Raw genomic sequence first — 14655 nt, 5'->3', positions numbered from 1 at the left:
ATTTCTCTCGTCTTTCTCAATTACTATTCCCTTAGCGATTTTGAGTGTAGTAAGCTAGGCTCACTTGGCATAGCAAGATCGTGAGCAAGTTGTGCAAGAACGTGAGCGAGTTGTCAAGTGCCGCACGTGCGCTTAGTTGAAGACTAAGGACGTGACATATAGCTCCAAAAAATTTAAATGCTCTAAATGTACCAAAAAAAAAAAAAAAAGGGAGAAACGCCACTTGGCACCTGCATGCACCTGCAAAAAGCAAAAACGCAGAACCATTACTTCTCACTTCTCCATTTCCACTCTTAAACAAATACACAAATACTTACTTCTGTTGCCTGGAATGGCGAATCCCGGCCACCGTAAAGGTTACAACCTAGAGTACAGAGCAAACGATGACGACTCATGGTACAGCGTACGACTCATGTTAAGAAACCAAACCATGACTCTGAAGTTCGAAGGTTATCCCAAGGACTTCGACATCATTTTCAACGCCAGAGACTTCAAAACGAAGGAGGAAGTGAATGAACTGGTAAGGAGGTTCAGGCGCGTGTCGCCGCAGGTGCAGGATAGCGAATGCGGTAGTCTCAAGGAAGGAATGATTGTCTGTGTTGCATGTAATGCTTTTGGCGGTGATGATATGTTGTACTACGACGCCGTTATTGAAGCGGTGAGTCGTCTATTGCCGGAATTGCTTTTTCCGTCCGTATTTCCTCTGTTTTAAAGTACTAGCCTTTATTATTCCTGTGCTCGAGTTTAGCATTTTGCCGTGAAAATTTTGCTTATTTTTTTTGTCAAAATGAGTAGTATCTCTTTGCATGTGAAGATCAGATATGTACTCCCTCCGTCCCAATTTATGTGATATAGTTTGACTAGGCATGAAGTTTAAGAAATAAAAGAAGATTATTGAAACTTATGGTCTAAAATAAGTCATAGTATTTATGTAGCTGTAAATCATTTCATTAAGGCTAAAAGGAAAAGTTTTAAGTTGAATTATTTCTAAATATAGAAATGTATTATTCTTTTTCTTTTTGGATCAGACTAAAAAGAAAAGTGTATCACATAAATTCAGACAAAGGGAGTATTACTTTACTATTTTTTTTTTAGATAAGATAAGAAAAATAAGACGGCAAAATATCAAGATACAGAACAAATAGAGCAACACATAGTAATAGTGTAATACACACATAAAGATAATGATTCTACGCGATACCAAAATAAAACTACTAAGAGAAGAGGAGATGGAAAAGCTACACCCCCCCCCTCACACGGCGCGACAAAACACAACTACCTACTAATCTTTTTATTCTAATCCTCGACCTCAAAAGCTTCCTATCTAAGGTTATGTCCTCAGCAGTGGCGGATCTAGGATTTTCATTCAAAGTGTTCGGGAAAAAAAGAAAGCTAAATATATGTCACGCCCCAATCTTCATCAGGGCGTGACGGGCATTCGAACCCTTAAACGTCGACTCAAATTTTTTTTTTTAAAACAAGAATGGAAAGTTGTAAATGAAATACCAAAATCGACACGTAGCTCGAGGCATCTCAAAACATGATATATATACATACGACATAAAACAAGGCGAGCCAAAAGGGCCTCACCATTAATTTACAACAAAATAATGGCCGACATGGCCAAAAGAACTATGACTCCCATGCGTTCGCGGACTTCAAAGAGTATGACTAACGAATATATACACAACATTATACCAAAACGAAAATGACCTCCGGAGCGAAGAAGGCTGTCGACTCTCGATACGGCCTTCCCTAGCAAAGAGTCACCCGGGTCGCGTCGAACTGCCCGGGCATGAAACGCGACCCGAAGAAAGGGGGTCGATGTACGAATATGTACCGAATATGTAAAGCATCACGAAGCAAGAAATAGGAGAGTTCAACGAGAAACAAGTTTAGATTACACCAAGGAAAAAGTACAACGAAAGCAAGTTTAGGTTACACGACATGAACTAAATGTTTAAGTAAAATAGTCCCTTCGGGGACGGCCGCTCCGCCTAACAATAATAATGGTGGCCCCGCCGGCATGCCGCTTCCGCATAATGATAATGATGATGATAATAATAATAATAATAATAATACACAATACACAATAATAATAATACAATAATAATAATAACAATATTAATCCCCGGCGCGCGCGGTCAACATACGTCTATCCTGTCCCCATCGGACATGCGGCCCCGACGTAAAATAATAACCCCTTCGGGCATGCCGGTCCGACATACGTCTATCCCCGGCCCCATCGGACATGCGGCCCCGGCATCCTAGCCCCGCGGGCATGTCACTCGCGGCATACGGCTACCCCGGCCCCATCGGGCATGCCACTCGCGACATAATACTAATCCTAGCCCCGCGGGCATATTAATAATAGTAATAATAATAGTAAAATATAACGCACCCCCGCCGGAGTGGTTTCTAAAAGTTTTATAAAATATCACACTCCCTTCGCAGTGGTTTTGTACGCACCCCCTTCGGAGTGGTTTTAGAAAAGCCTTAGAAAATAATATATCACACCCCCGCCGGAGTGGTTTTAGAAAGCTTTAGAAAATAATATACCACACCCCCTTCGGAGTGGTTTTGGAAAGTTTCAAGGCAATTCGATTACATTCACCGCAAGTTACGGGCGTTTGAGCATTTTTCCAACAAGATATAAGCATTCTAGTTCAATCGCACCGAATGAATAGTGCTCAATTTCGAGAATCGAGTTTCGATGAATGAATAACCCCCGAGGCTCAAATTCAAGCCTAGTATACCTAGGACATGCCAAAAGAAGGAAGGAATAGCTTTACATACCTCACGGGTGCCTTATGCTCGCTTGAGCTCAATTCCCGTTTCGTCCAGAATCTGCAAATGGTCACCTTTACCAGTTACTATTCATGAGAGTTAGCATTTCAATAATGAGTTCATACTTGACTACCGAAATTTCGGCAGCATCTCCCCTATAAATCTAACATCCCCGAGGATCATCTCGGCTCAAAATATCAACAACAACAACCCAACAATCATCAACAACCATCATAACTATATTATGGCACAAAAAGTCCCCTTACTACATAGTTCAATAATTTTCCTCCAAACTTCACATAATCAAATTAATATCAACATTTTCCATAGTCATCAACTACTTCAATATTATTCAAACATATACCAATAACATTCCATACATCATTCATGAATTCCACCAATTCCATATTCCATCCAACTCTTCCACAAACACAACAAAACTTCCAAATCACATTGCCTATCCTACAAGTTTATTAGCAACATCATAATCCGCATTTAGAACCTTACTTCATCATTATATAAAAATCATATAAAATTCACATAAATTCCCATAATCACATACAAGCAACTTCAATGCCATTTCAAGTCATTAAACCTTTGTTTGCATTACTAAGATCACAACAACACAACTAACAAACTAATTAAACTTGAATTCATCTCTCTTTCATACCCATAGGGCTCACGGCCACATGCCTTTTTCACACACACACACGCCATGCACACACACCATACTTCCTTAATTCTCATCTACTTCTAATCATCATAACATATAAATTTATTCCATAACTAGAAACATAAGAATCTTACCTTTTTCTTGAATTTTCAACTTTCCGCCAACGGAGTTCTTTCTCCAAACCAATTATACTACGTCGTAGAGCACCTCAAGCTTGTTAAGAATTCGCGAAGAACAAGATTTTTTGGACCAAGGACAAGGCTCCAAGAATTTTTTTTTTTTTTTCTTTCTTTCTCCTCTTAGCCGATTGCTCTTCCTTTTTTTTTTTCTCAATTTTTCTTGAAGTTTCTATGGTGATTTCATGCATGATTATCTCTTATATTATCATTAAGTGGTCATGTGACCACCACATGCATGGGCTTGGGCCAACCTTGGCCGGCCACCCCCTCCTTCATGGGCCAAGTTTTCTTATTTTTTTTTTTGGCCCAACAATTTGGCTTCTATGCAGTAATTCATAAAACGAATTTCCAAAATCCCAATTGTTGCCCTTAACCTTGCTCGATATCCCCACCCATACTTCCATAAGCAATATTCACATATTAGAAAGAAATCCAAACATGACCTTATTCCTTATAAGTCAAGGTTATTTCCAAATTTTCAATACGCAAAAATGCCGGATGTAACAATATACACTGTAATTTTTTGCCGAGGGTGTTCAAAAGTTAATATATGCACATAAACACAAAAAAATTTACCCTATATATACAACGTATTTTTTTGCCGAGGGTTAAAACACCCGGCCTCCAAGTAGATCCGCCCCGGTCCTCGGGGAAATCGGTCATATCCCGTCCACCTCACCCGCCTACCTCTCCTAACTCCCCGCTTTGTTGGGCTAAACGGTCCAAAGATACTTTTAACACGATGTGATATTGTCCGCTTTGGGCCAAGCCCGCACGGTTTTCCCCAAAAGGCCTCACATCATTAAGAGTATCCAACTCCTTATAAGTAGCTTCTTTTTCTTTCCAGCTACCAATGTGGTACTTTGTTCGCACACCCAACAATCTCCCCCTCGAACTAAGTTCCACGTGGCTTATTATCATACCACGGATCAGAGATTCAACATGTCTGTGTGTCACCCACACTATCAGAGTATTTACGGTTATCGAAGCCCAAAGGCTGTGTATGCGTCTTCAAAGCTACAGGTAAAGGTTGTAAATCGGCCCATAGACAGGCAAAGACAATAAGCCGGGCCCCACGCCACACTCCGCCATCTTGATGCTCGTCTCGCCAAACCATTGGCTCTGATACCAGTTGTTGGGCTAAATCGGTCTAAAGATACTCTTAACATGATGTGATATTGTCCGCTGGGGCTTTTTCTCCAAAAGGCCTCACATCATTAAGAGTATCCAACTCCTTATAAGTAGCTCCTTTTTCTTTCCAGCTATCAATGTGGTACTTTGTTCGCATACCCAACAATCTCCCGCTCGAACTAAATTCCACGTGACTCATTATCATACCACGGATCAGAGATTCAACATGTCTGTGTGCCACCCACGGGGCAGTCGCGCGGGTCCACCCAAAGTGCAGCGTAGCGCGTCTTCAAAGCTACGGAAAGGTTATAAATCGGCCCATAGACAGGCAAAAGCCGGGCCCCACGCCACACTCCGCCATTTTCATGCTCGTCCCGCCAAACCATTGGCTCTGATACCAGTTGTTGGGATAAAACGGCCCAAAGATACTCTTAACATGATGTGATATTGTCCGCTTTGGGCCAAGCCCGCACGGTTTTCTCCAAAAGGCCTCACATCATTAAGAGTATCCAACTCCTTATAAGTAGCTTTTTTTTTCTTTCCAGCTACCAATGTGGTACTTTGTTCGCACACCCAACAATCTCCCCCTCGAACTAAGTTCCACGTGGCTCATTATCATACCACGGATCAGAGATTCAACATGTCTGTGTGCCACCCACACTGTCAGAGTATTTACGGTCACCGAAGCCCAAAGGCTGTGTATGCGTCTTCAAAGCTACGGGTAAAGGTTGTAAACCAGAGAGAGAGAGAGTTGAGAGAGAGAGAGAGAGAGAGAGAGAGAGAGACACAAGCGGCCTCACGCCACACTCTGCCATCTTGATGCTCGTCCCGCCAAACCATTGGCTCTGATACCAGTTGTTGGGCTAAATCGGTCCAAAGACACTCTTAACATGATGTGATATTGTCCGCTTTGGGCCAAGCTCGCACGGTTTTCTCCAAAAGGCCTCACATCATTAAGAGTATCCAACTTCTTAAAAGTAGCTCCTTTTTCTTTCCAGCTATCAATGCGGTACTTTGTTTGCATACCCAACACCTACGACTGCCAATCTCTCACACCTCTTAACTGGTGCATCCTCACACTTCCTCCTTACATTCCCGAACCATCTTAGTCTCGCTTCCTTCATCTTGTCCGCCCTGGAGGCCACTCCGACCATGTCCCGTATATCTTCATTCCTGATCATATCTCTCCTAGTATGACCACACATCCATCTGAGCATCCGCATTTCCGCTACCTTTATCTTCTGAACGTGAACGTTCTTGACTGGCCAAAGACTCTGCCCCATACAACAATGCTGGTCTAACAACCCACTATGTAAAACTTACCTTTCAGCCTAGGAGACACCTTATGGCAAAACACCTCGGAGGCGAGCCTCCATTTCATCCACCCTGCTCCAATACGGTGCGCGACATCATCGTCAATCTCCCTGTCTCCTTGTATTATAGACCCAAGATACTTGAAACTTCCTCTTTTGGGTATAGCTTGTGATTCGATCTTCACTTTCACATCTGTCTCTTGCGTCATATCACTGAACTTGCACTCCATGTACTCCGTTTTAGTCCTGCTTAACCTGAAACCTTTAGATTCTAGAGTCGTTCTCCAAACCTCCAGCCTATCGTTAACTCCACTACGTGTCTCGTCAATCAGAATTATTTCATCTGCAAATAGCATACACTATGGCACCTCCTCCTGAATATGTCGCGTCAATTCGTCCATCACTAAGGCAAATAAAAATGGGCTAAGGGTTGATCCTTGGTGTAACCCCATCACAACCGGAAAGTGTTCTAAATCACCTCCCACTGTCCTAACCCGAGTCTTGGCACCCTCATACATGTTCTTAATGGCCCTGATGTAGGCCAAATGCATATCTCTAGACTCCAAGCATCTCCAAAGGACCTCCCGAGGGACTTTATCATATGCCTTCTCCAGGTCAATGAACACCATGTGTAAGTCTCTCTTTTTATCCCTATACTGCTCAACCAATCTCCTGACAAGATGAATAGCATCTATAGTGGATTGCCCCGCATGAATTCAAACTGGTTCTCGGATATCGAAACATCCCTCCTCATCCTCATCTCAACCACCCTCTCCCAGACTTTCATAGTGTGTCTTAGCAACTTGATACCCCTATAGTTATTGTAACTCTGAATATCACCCTTGTTCTTGTAATATGGGACCATTGTACTCCACCTCTAATCCTCTAGCATCTTAGCTGTCCTAAAGATGAAATTAAACAACCTAGTCAGCCACTCCATAGCTGCCTCCCCTGTGCTCTTCCAAAAGTCTATCGGGATCTCATCTGGCCCGGTGCTCTTCCCCTCCTCATCTTACGGATAGCCTCTTTAACCTCTGCAACCTTAATGCACCTACAGTACCCAAAACCTACCCAAAATCTCTACGACTCTCGGAATGCTCTAACTCTCCAGCACGATATCCTTGTCCCCTTCTTCATTCAAGAGCTTAACTTTTCATTTTTCTGTTGGTTCAACGGTGTGATCATTTCCTTTCTATCAATAAATGATAGCTTAAATTTTCTTTGCTTACTTGTCTTTGAAAATATTTAAGGAAGCAGAAAATCAAAATATATGTTATTTGACAAGTGACAGCAGAAACTACTGAATCACTTCAAATTTGACCCTTCCTCCCTTTGATAGGTACACAATGTGGACCATTCATTTGGAAATGGAGAGGAGGAGTGTTTATGCACCTTTGTGGTAACTTGGCTTCATGGTCCAAAGAAAGGATTCTTAACCTCTACCAGAATTGAAGGCATGTGTACCATAAAAGATGTTCCTCAAGTTGATCCTAAAATAGCTTCCTTCTTGGAATTGGTGAACCGGAATCTCGAGAAATCCTCTTGCATGTTGACTTCTGCTTCGAAGCATGAGAGTTCTGCATCTAAAGCATCATCTTGTGAAATTGGAGGCAGTAATTTGACTTTTAATTCATCCTTTAAGGCAAGTTTACAATGTTTAATGCTATAAATTGGGGTTAAGATGCATGCACCTAACATTGTCTCCTTCCTTGTTCCATAGGGAATTAATAGTGCCAAGAGTACTGTTGATGTCACAACAGGAGGTTTGCTCAGAAACTCCATCACCTGTTATGATGCAACACTTTCACCTTTTTTAACTTCTTTCTTGTGAGTTGCAGCAACAGAGAGTAAATATAGTAGGGATCAGGAACATGACGAAGATCTTGGAGGGCAATGTCCAAGTTCCCATCTTATGCTTATTGAAAACTTGGAGAGAAACTTATTACCATCATCATTCAGGGATTTTATACATGATCACACTTCTGTTTCATCACAAGTATACATTTTACCAAGTCTGTCTATGCCATATGCAAGAGGTTTTATTGTGGTAGATTGTGAAGAGAAGCTTCAGAAGATACACGAGTTTTTGGATAATCCAGCCCAACTTATTGTGTCCTCAACTGGAAGGTATGTCTCATGCATTCAATCTCTTCACTAAGAATGTTTTTCTTAATATAGTGCTTAACTTTTGTTATCTCTTTTCTCATTGTATTGTCTGCATTGGCATGTATAGTTTGTCATCTGATACTGAAACTATAAAGTCTTCGCTATACCTTTGTTCTATACTATTTCTATATGAACAAGGCTTGTGAATTGTGATAGATTAAAATCTTTCTCTAGCTACACTATGCATTTGTGGGCTTAGAGGCTGTTAATTAATTTCATTTCTTGAGCATAGATCAAACTTGACAAGGACATAAAGAATTTTTTTTGTCTCTTCTGCTCAGGAGAGAGCTTCCTTGATAAAATGATCTTACCATCTAGATATTCTGGGTGTGATACCTTCTATAAGCAGGCAACGATGTAGAGTTTCTCAAGCTGTCAACTGTGCTATCTTCTGACTTCTTTTTTCATTTCTTTTTCTTTGGCAAACACACATGTATTATGGCATATTATCTTCTGCTGCCTTGTGATTTGAACTTCACACCTTTGTTATTTCAATTATCTTCACACCTTGTTAGACCCCAGAGGCCATCTGTGTACTTTTATGTAGAACGTAAGCCAAGCATACTTATATCAGGTGTTCTGAAATAGAGTCACCTTAATCTAGCTGATATTTTAGACATACCTCTGCTTTGTCCCTGGGGGAAGAGAGGGGGGGGGGGGGAGCCAGTCACCCAATACCTAAAAGAAAAGACTACCATTTCCTTATTTCTCAGTATCTAAGATTGAAATTAAGTGATCTTTTTAGATACTGCAATATCAATTTCTGAGATAAAAGATAGTGTAGAAGCAGAGTACATAGGTATGAATGCAACTCCCTTTTGCCTCAAATCCTGTTTGATGCTGCTTCTTTTTGCCTTGGGCATGGAATTCCTAGTAATTTATGTATTTCAAGATCCTCAAACCTTTCCCAACTTGTTCAAGAAAGTAATAGACTCAATCTGCCACCAACAGACAGGAATTCTAATATGCACAATAGGTCACCTGACTATAATCAATGGTAACGTGTCTCCAAATAGATGAGCTATAGGTGCAGGTAATATTTTCCCCTTTCACAGTAGTAATTCCATGAATTAGTTAGCAACTTGTGGCACTCTTTGCTTTTCTCTATATCTCAATCTCTAAAATTGGGTTACTCAATCCCCTAATATCTACTTGGTAATGAAGCATTAACACCGTGTTTGGGTGCCACTTTGGCCTCTAATGCTGTTTTAAGTTACAAGTGATTTAGGTATTCAAGATCCTCATGTAGTCCTCTCCAAATTTGTGCAAGAACTAGACCCTGCTGCCATTAATGCAAACAATCAAGATTTTCATTCTTGTGCATCCATTGGGGCTGTTCACGGTTCGGTTTGGATTGGTTTTTGGTTAAAACCAAACCCAAACCAATTTAGTCGGTTTTTTAAATCTTAAAACCAAACCAAATATAATATATATTTATCGGTTTAGTTATTATCAGTTTTGGTTCGGTTATTCGGTTTTTAACCAGACCTAAATATATACTCTTCCCTTCTTTTCTTTTTTACTATTATTTCTTCACGTTAACAAACAAATAAAGTGACAGCTTTATTTGGGAAATGTAACATCATTTCGTTAAAATATACTCAGAACAAGTTAAATATATTTAGCTATATAGTGTCTTATGATATATTCTATGTAAGCTAGAATACTCAAAAGCTAAAGATTCTTGAAACTTTATCTTCCTATGGCACAAGAAAGATTGGATAATCCTTATGGAGGAAAAAAATGTGATTAAATTTTGTGAATTTCATGGTAATTTCAATCTAATTTAATATATCATGTATTGTCGGTTTGGTTTTTTCTTCGGTTTTATTTTAATAGAACTAAACCCAATATTATCAATTTTTCAAAATTTAAAACCAAACCAAATCCAAAAAAGTGCCGGTTTATTTAATCGGTTTAGTTCGATTTTTAACCAAACCATGAACACCCCTAGGCCATCCATTATCTAGATTGTAAAATTAGCTATGGAGTCATGTGTTTTTTGTTTGTCTTTCGCAGGCCATTGGTTATAACTGAAAGAGATGTAAGGCTTGGCATGATTAAGATGTGTCCAGGAAGCTACAAACCTCAGGTAAGACTTTACAACTTTCTAATTTTATCTCTCCTATTATGCCCACACATCCATCTCAGCATCCTCATTTATGTAAATTTCATCTTCTCATCATGAGAGTTCTTACCTGACAACACTCCATCCCATACAACATAGTCGGTCTAACCACCACTCTATAAAATTTAGCTTTAAGTTTTGGTGGTACTTTCTTATCACACAAGACCTCACCTTGGATATGCCGCGTCAATTCGTCCATTACCAAAGCAAAAAGAAACGGGCTAAGGGCTGATCCTTGGTGCACCCCATCATAACTGGAAAGTACTCTAAGTTTCCTCCCACTGTCCTTACCAGACTCTTGGCTCCCTCGTACATGTCCTTAATAGTCCTAGTGTATGCCACAGACACACCTCTAGCCTTCAAGCATCGCCATAGAACCTCACTCGACACTTTGTCATAAGCCTTTTTGGAGGTCAACTAATACCATATGTAAGTCCTTTGTCCTCTCCCTATACTACTCCACCAGCCTCCTCACAAGATGAATGACTTTTGTAGTTGATTACCCCGGCATGAATCCGAACCGGTTCTCGAAAATAGACATACCCTTCTCATTCTCATCTCTACCACCCTCGCCGAAACTTTCATGGTGTGGTTTAACAGCTTGATACCTCTATAGTTGTTGCAGTTTTGAATATCACTTTGTTCTTGTACAACGCAATCATTGTACTCCACCTCCATTCTTCTGAAACTTTCCCGTCTTAAAAATGACATTAAATGACCCAGTTAGCCACGCCAAACCTGCCCTGCCTGCGCTCTTCCAGAACTCCACCGAAATCTCATCTGGCCCGGTCGCTCTTCCCCTACTAATCCTATGCGTAGCTTCCTTAACCTCCTCAACCTTTATACAACTACAATACCTGAATCACGCTGTCTCTCAGAGTGCTCCAAATCACCCAGCACAATGTTCCTGTCCCTCTCTTCACTCAAGAGTTTATGGAAGTATGCATGGCATCTCCATCGAACAAGTGCCTCTTCCACCAATACTTTACCTTCGTCGTCTTTGATGCACTTCACTTGGTCCAGGCCTTAGGCATTCCTCTTTTTTGCCTTGGCTAGCTTGTGCTTTTTATGCCCGTCCTCTAGTTCTACATATAAGGGTTCGAAAGCTGCCATTTTTGCTGACATAACCGCTAACTTTACCTCCTTCGCCACCTTATACCTTCCCTTCCTCGTCCGATTTCCTCCTCGTCCTTGCTCTCAACCAACTCACATTGCCTCCACTTTCCCTTGAACTTCTCCATTCCACCACCAATCCCCTCAATGTCCACTAAAGTTACCCCTCGAGACCTCCGGCACCTATCTCGCTACTTCTCTAATGCAACTAGTTATCTTATCTCAAATACCGTCGGCATCCCCACTACTCCCCCAAGCCCCCATAGTCATCAACTTCTCGCCCATCTCCTGAGCTCTGGCAGGAGTCAAGCCACCCCATTTGATCCTTGGCCTGTGATACAAACTCCTTTTCTTCCTCTTCCTTTTAATCTTCAAATGATGGGTTGTGAGATTCTTGCTCGAGAAAACCTTGCCATCCTTACAAAGACCTCTATCACCCTTTCTAATGAATAAGTAATCTATCTGGGTCTTAGCCATCGCACTATGGAAGATAACCAAGTGATCCTCCCTCAGGAAACTCTAATTAACTATTACCAACTCAAAAGCTCTTGCAAAATCCAAAAGTGAGGCTCCTCCTTCATTTATATCTCCAAATCCATGACCTCCATGCACGTTGTCATAATCACTTGAAGTTGTCCTGATGTAACCATTGAAATCTCCTCCTACAAATAACTTCTCGGTTGGCGGGATACCTCGCACAGCCTTGTCCAAATCCTTCCAAAAACACTTCTTGTCCTCCTCGCCCAAGCGGCCAAGCCCGCTTGCGGAGCGTAAGCACTAATAATGTTCAAAGTAACCCGTCCAACAAATAGCTTAATCGTCATCATCCTGTTATTGACCCGCCTAACCTCTACCACATGCTCCCTAAGCTCCATATCTACTAAAATGCCTACCCGGTTCCTATTCCTCGAGCCTCCTGAGTACCAAAATTTAACCCCGTCTACATTCTGTACTTTGGTTCCTACCCATTTAACTTCCTGGACACAAGCTAAACGTCACGCTGGCACCTGTTGAATAAATTGCCAACTCCTGAATCAAATTCATGCATGAACAAGCTTAATTTGTTTGTCAGTTTCCATCCATAGTTGCCGTATCTCCCTGGTTTATTTATATGCAATATCATTTGTTGAATATTGAGCTTGCTCAAGTCATATGCATTTGAATTCTGGTGGTGTCTCCAATTATAATTGCTCTATTGCAGTTATCAGCATTGATCTCCCTAACCCCACGTTCATGTCTTTATGTAGGATATGTGTCTAGGAACAAGTTTGGACAAAGATCTGATGGTGGTCCGTTCAGGAACAGAGACATACGAAAGAGCAATGCAGTTAAAAAATTTATTTCTAGAGTTCACGAGTCATCTACAGCAGCTCTATAAGAAGTTCTCTGGGGAAGAGATGATGATTTTGCAGTTCAACCAGATGATCTATTCATAAAGGTGTAAAAACTAGTATGCGCTGGTAGATACTCGTGTATATTTTGGCCATTGCAACACGTAAATTCTTGAAAGAGAAGCTGTCGTTTCTCCTATAACATTAGAAGATTTAGGCTAGCTTTTTATATTTTACATCTCCTTAAAAGGTGATCTATTAAAGTCATGCTCACCGAGCTTCTAAGAAAATGCCTTTTAGCAAGGTTGTTATATATAAACAAAGTAGTAATGCTGCACATGAGATACAAACTTATGACCTAAAGCAATTTTTGAACCATCTTTGTCACTACACTAGAAGTGACCTTTTCTTTATGTTTTGGAATTTAGCAATATATATATTGTTTTTATCATATTTGCTATATGTAAATTTTCAGGAGATTCAATTGAATGCCCTTCATTATATCTAGCTAGCTCCGTCCAGCTCGTTGTGATGTTGGGAGTTAAATTTTTATAGTATATTTGCATATTGCATTCTTGTGCTGTTGGTAAATATTATGGGTGGCTGTTGAACTGAGGATTTAACTGCCCTCCCCCCTGTTTGTCCAATGCCCCCTTATTTTAATTACACCTGTCCACTTTTAGATCTAAGGGCTAATATTTGTTTAACTAAACTAACCGCAAACCTGTCCAGTGCTCCTTAATTCTTCTAACATTATTATCCTAGTACTTTCTTCAAGATATAGTAATCAGGCTATGTTATACTACCGATAAAACTTGTGAACAAAGTTTTCTTTGGGTGTCTGATTTAGATGTTATTATTGCAAAAATGGACTTTGGTGGAGGGCTTACCAAACTTTTCTTCTTGAATTTCATATTTATCTAATGTCTACATAGACAAAGAGTTTTACTCAACTATGTTCACATTAAAAGCAAACATCCTGCTTCAATTTCATCTAATTTGCAATCTTTGGAACTGGAATAGTTCTTGTAATTTGGACTACACTGACGATGGTAAATGTAGTCAACGACATCATAGAACAAAAGAAATTATACTATGATACCATTTATATTTGTCAATTGAAGAAAGATGTATATATTTTTTATAAAGGGAAAATGACTTAGTCTGTGATTCTTTATACCTTTGCGTTCAATTTACATGACATCATTAACGAAACATGGAGTTGAGATATTAATTTACTCATATAGTATTTTTTAAGGATATAAAAAATTAAAATGTCATTCATCTCAATTATACTTATGTGCCACTTGGATTTGGCTCCAGTGTAATTTTGGGAAGCTAATTTTTGGAAATGGTATATTAGCATTTCAAAAAGAAGTTCTCTATAAACATTTATATTAGATTAGTTTTATGAAACATTTTGGTTTTATTCCAAAAACAAATTTATGTTTTAACTGAATGATTTTGAGTGGGAAAAATAAGAAAAAAACCAAAATCTATATTATGTGGATTAAAAAATTTGAGCCTGTGTTGTGGATTTTCGAACTAAAGTTTCTTTGGAAAAATAAGATACTGTACAACCCAAATGGAGGTTTTGTTAAAACTGTCACAAATGTTAAAAAAAAAAATTAAAAAAAATACCCCCTTTGTTTAATTTAAGTGTGTTAGTTTTATCGGACACATAGTTTGAAAAATATAGAAAAACTTTTTCATTTTGTGATTTTAAATTAAAAATATATATAATGTAATAAAATATCATTTGAATTTTATGATTTAAACTTATGTATGATATTAAAAAGCACTCTTTTTGAAATTCATAAAAAATACAAAACGA

The 14655-nt window shown here is 39.7% G+C and overlaps 1 protein-coding gene and 1 long non-coding RNA gene across 2 annotated transcripts; one reads left to right on the top strand and one right to left on the bottom strand.

Moving 5' to 3' along the window:
• Window positions 1-246: 246 nt before the first annotated feature.
• Window positions 247-13273, top strand: LOC132036444 (uncharacterized). Its single transcript, XM_059426787.1, has 6 exons — window positions 247-658; window positions 7423-7725; window positions 7804-7846; window positions 7922-8210; window positions 10269-10341; window positions 12738-13273. The coding sequence occupies exons 1-6, from the start codon at window positions 332-334 to the stop codon at window positions 12924-12926; spliced, it is 1224 nt and encodes a 407-aa protein (XP_059282770.1). The 5' UTR covers window positions 247-331; the 3' UTR covers window positions 12927-13273.
• Window positions 4390-5737, bottom strand: LOC132036774 (uncharacterized). Its single transcript, XR_009409666.1, has 3 exons — window positions 5654-5737; window positions 5200-5430; window positions 4390-4601 (listed from the first exon to the last, which is right to left on the bottom strand). It is a non-coding gene; the product is annotated as an uncharacterized LOC132036774 (long non-coding RNA).
• Window positions 13274-14655: the final 1382 nt, after the last annotated feature.

Source organism: Lycium ferocissimum, chromosome 11, assembly GCF_029784015.1.
Source record: "Lycium ferocissimum isolate CSIRO_LF1 chromosome 11, AGI_CSIRO_Lferr_CH_V1, whole genome shotgun sequence".
Taxonomy (NCBI): domain Eukaryota; kingdom Viridiplantae; phylum Streptophyta; class Magnoliopsida; order Solanales; family Solanaceae; genus Lycium; species Lycium ferocissimum.
This window is presented reverse-complemented; position numbering and strand designations above follow the sequence as displayed.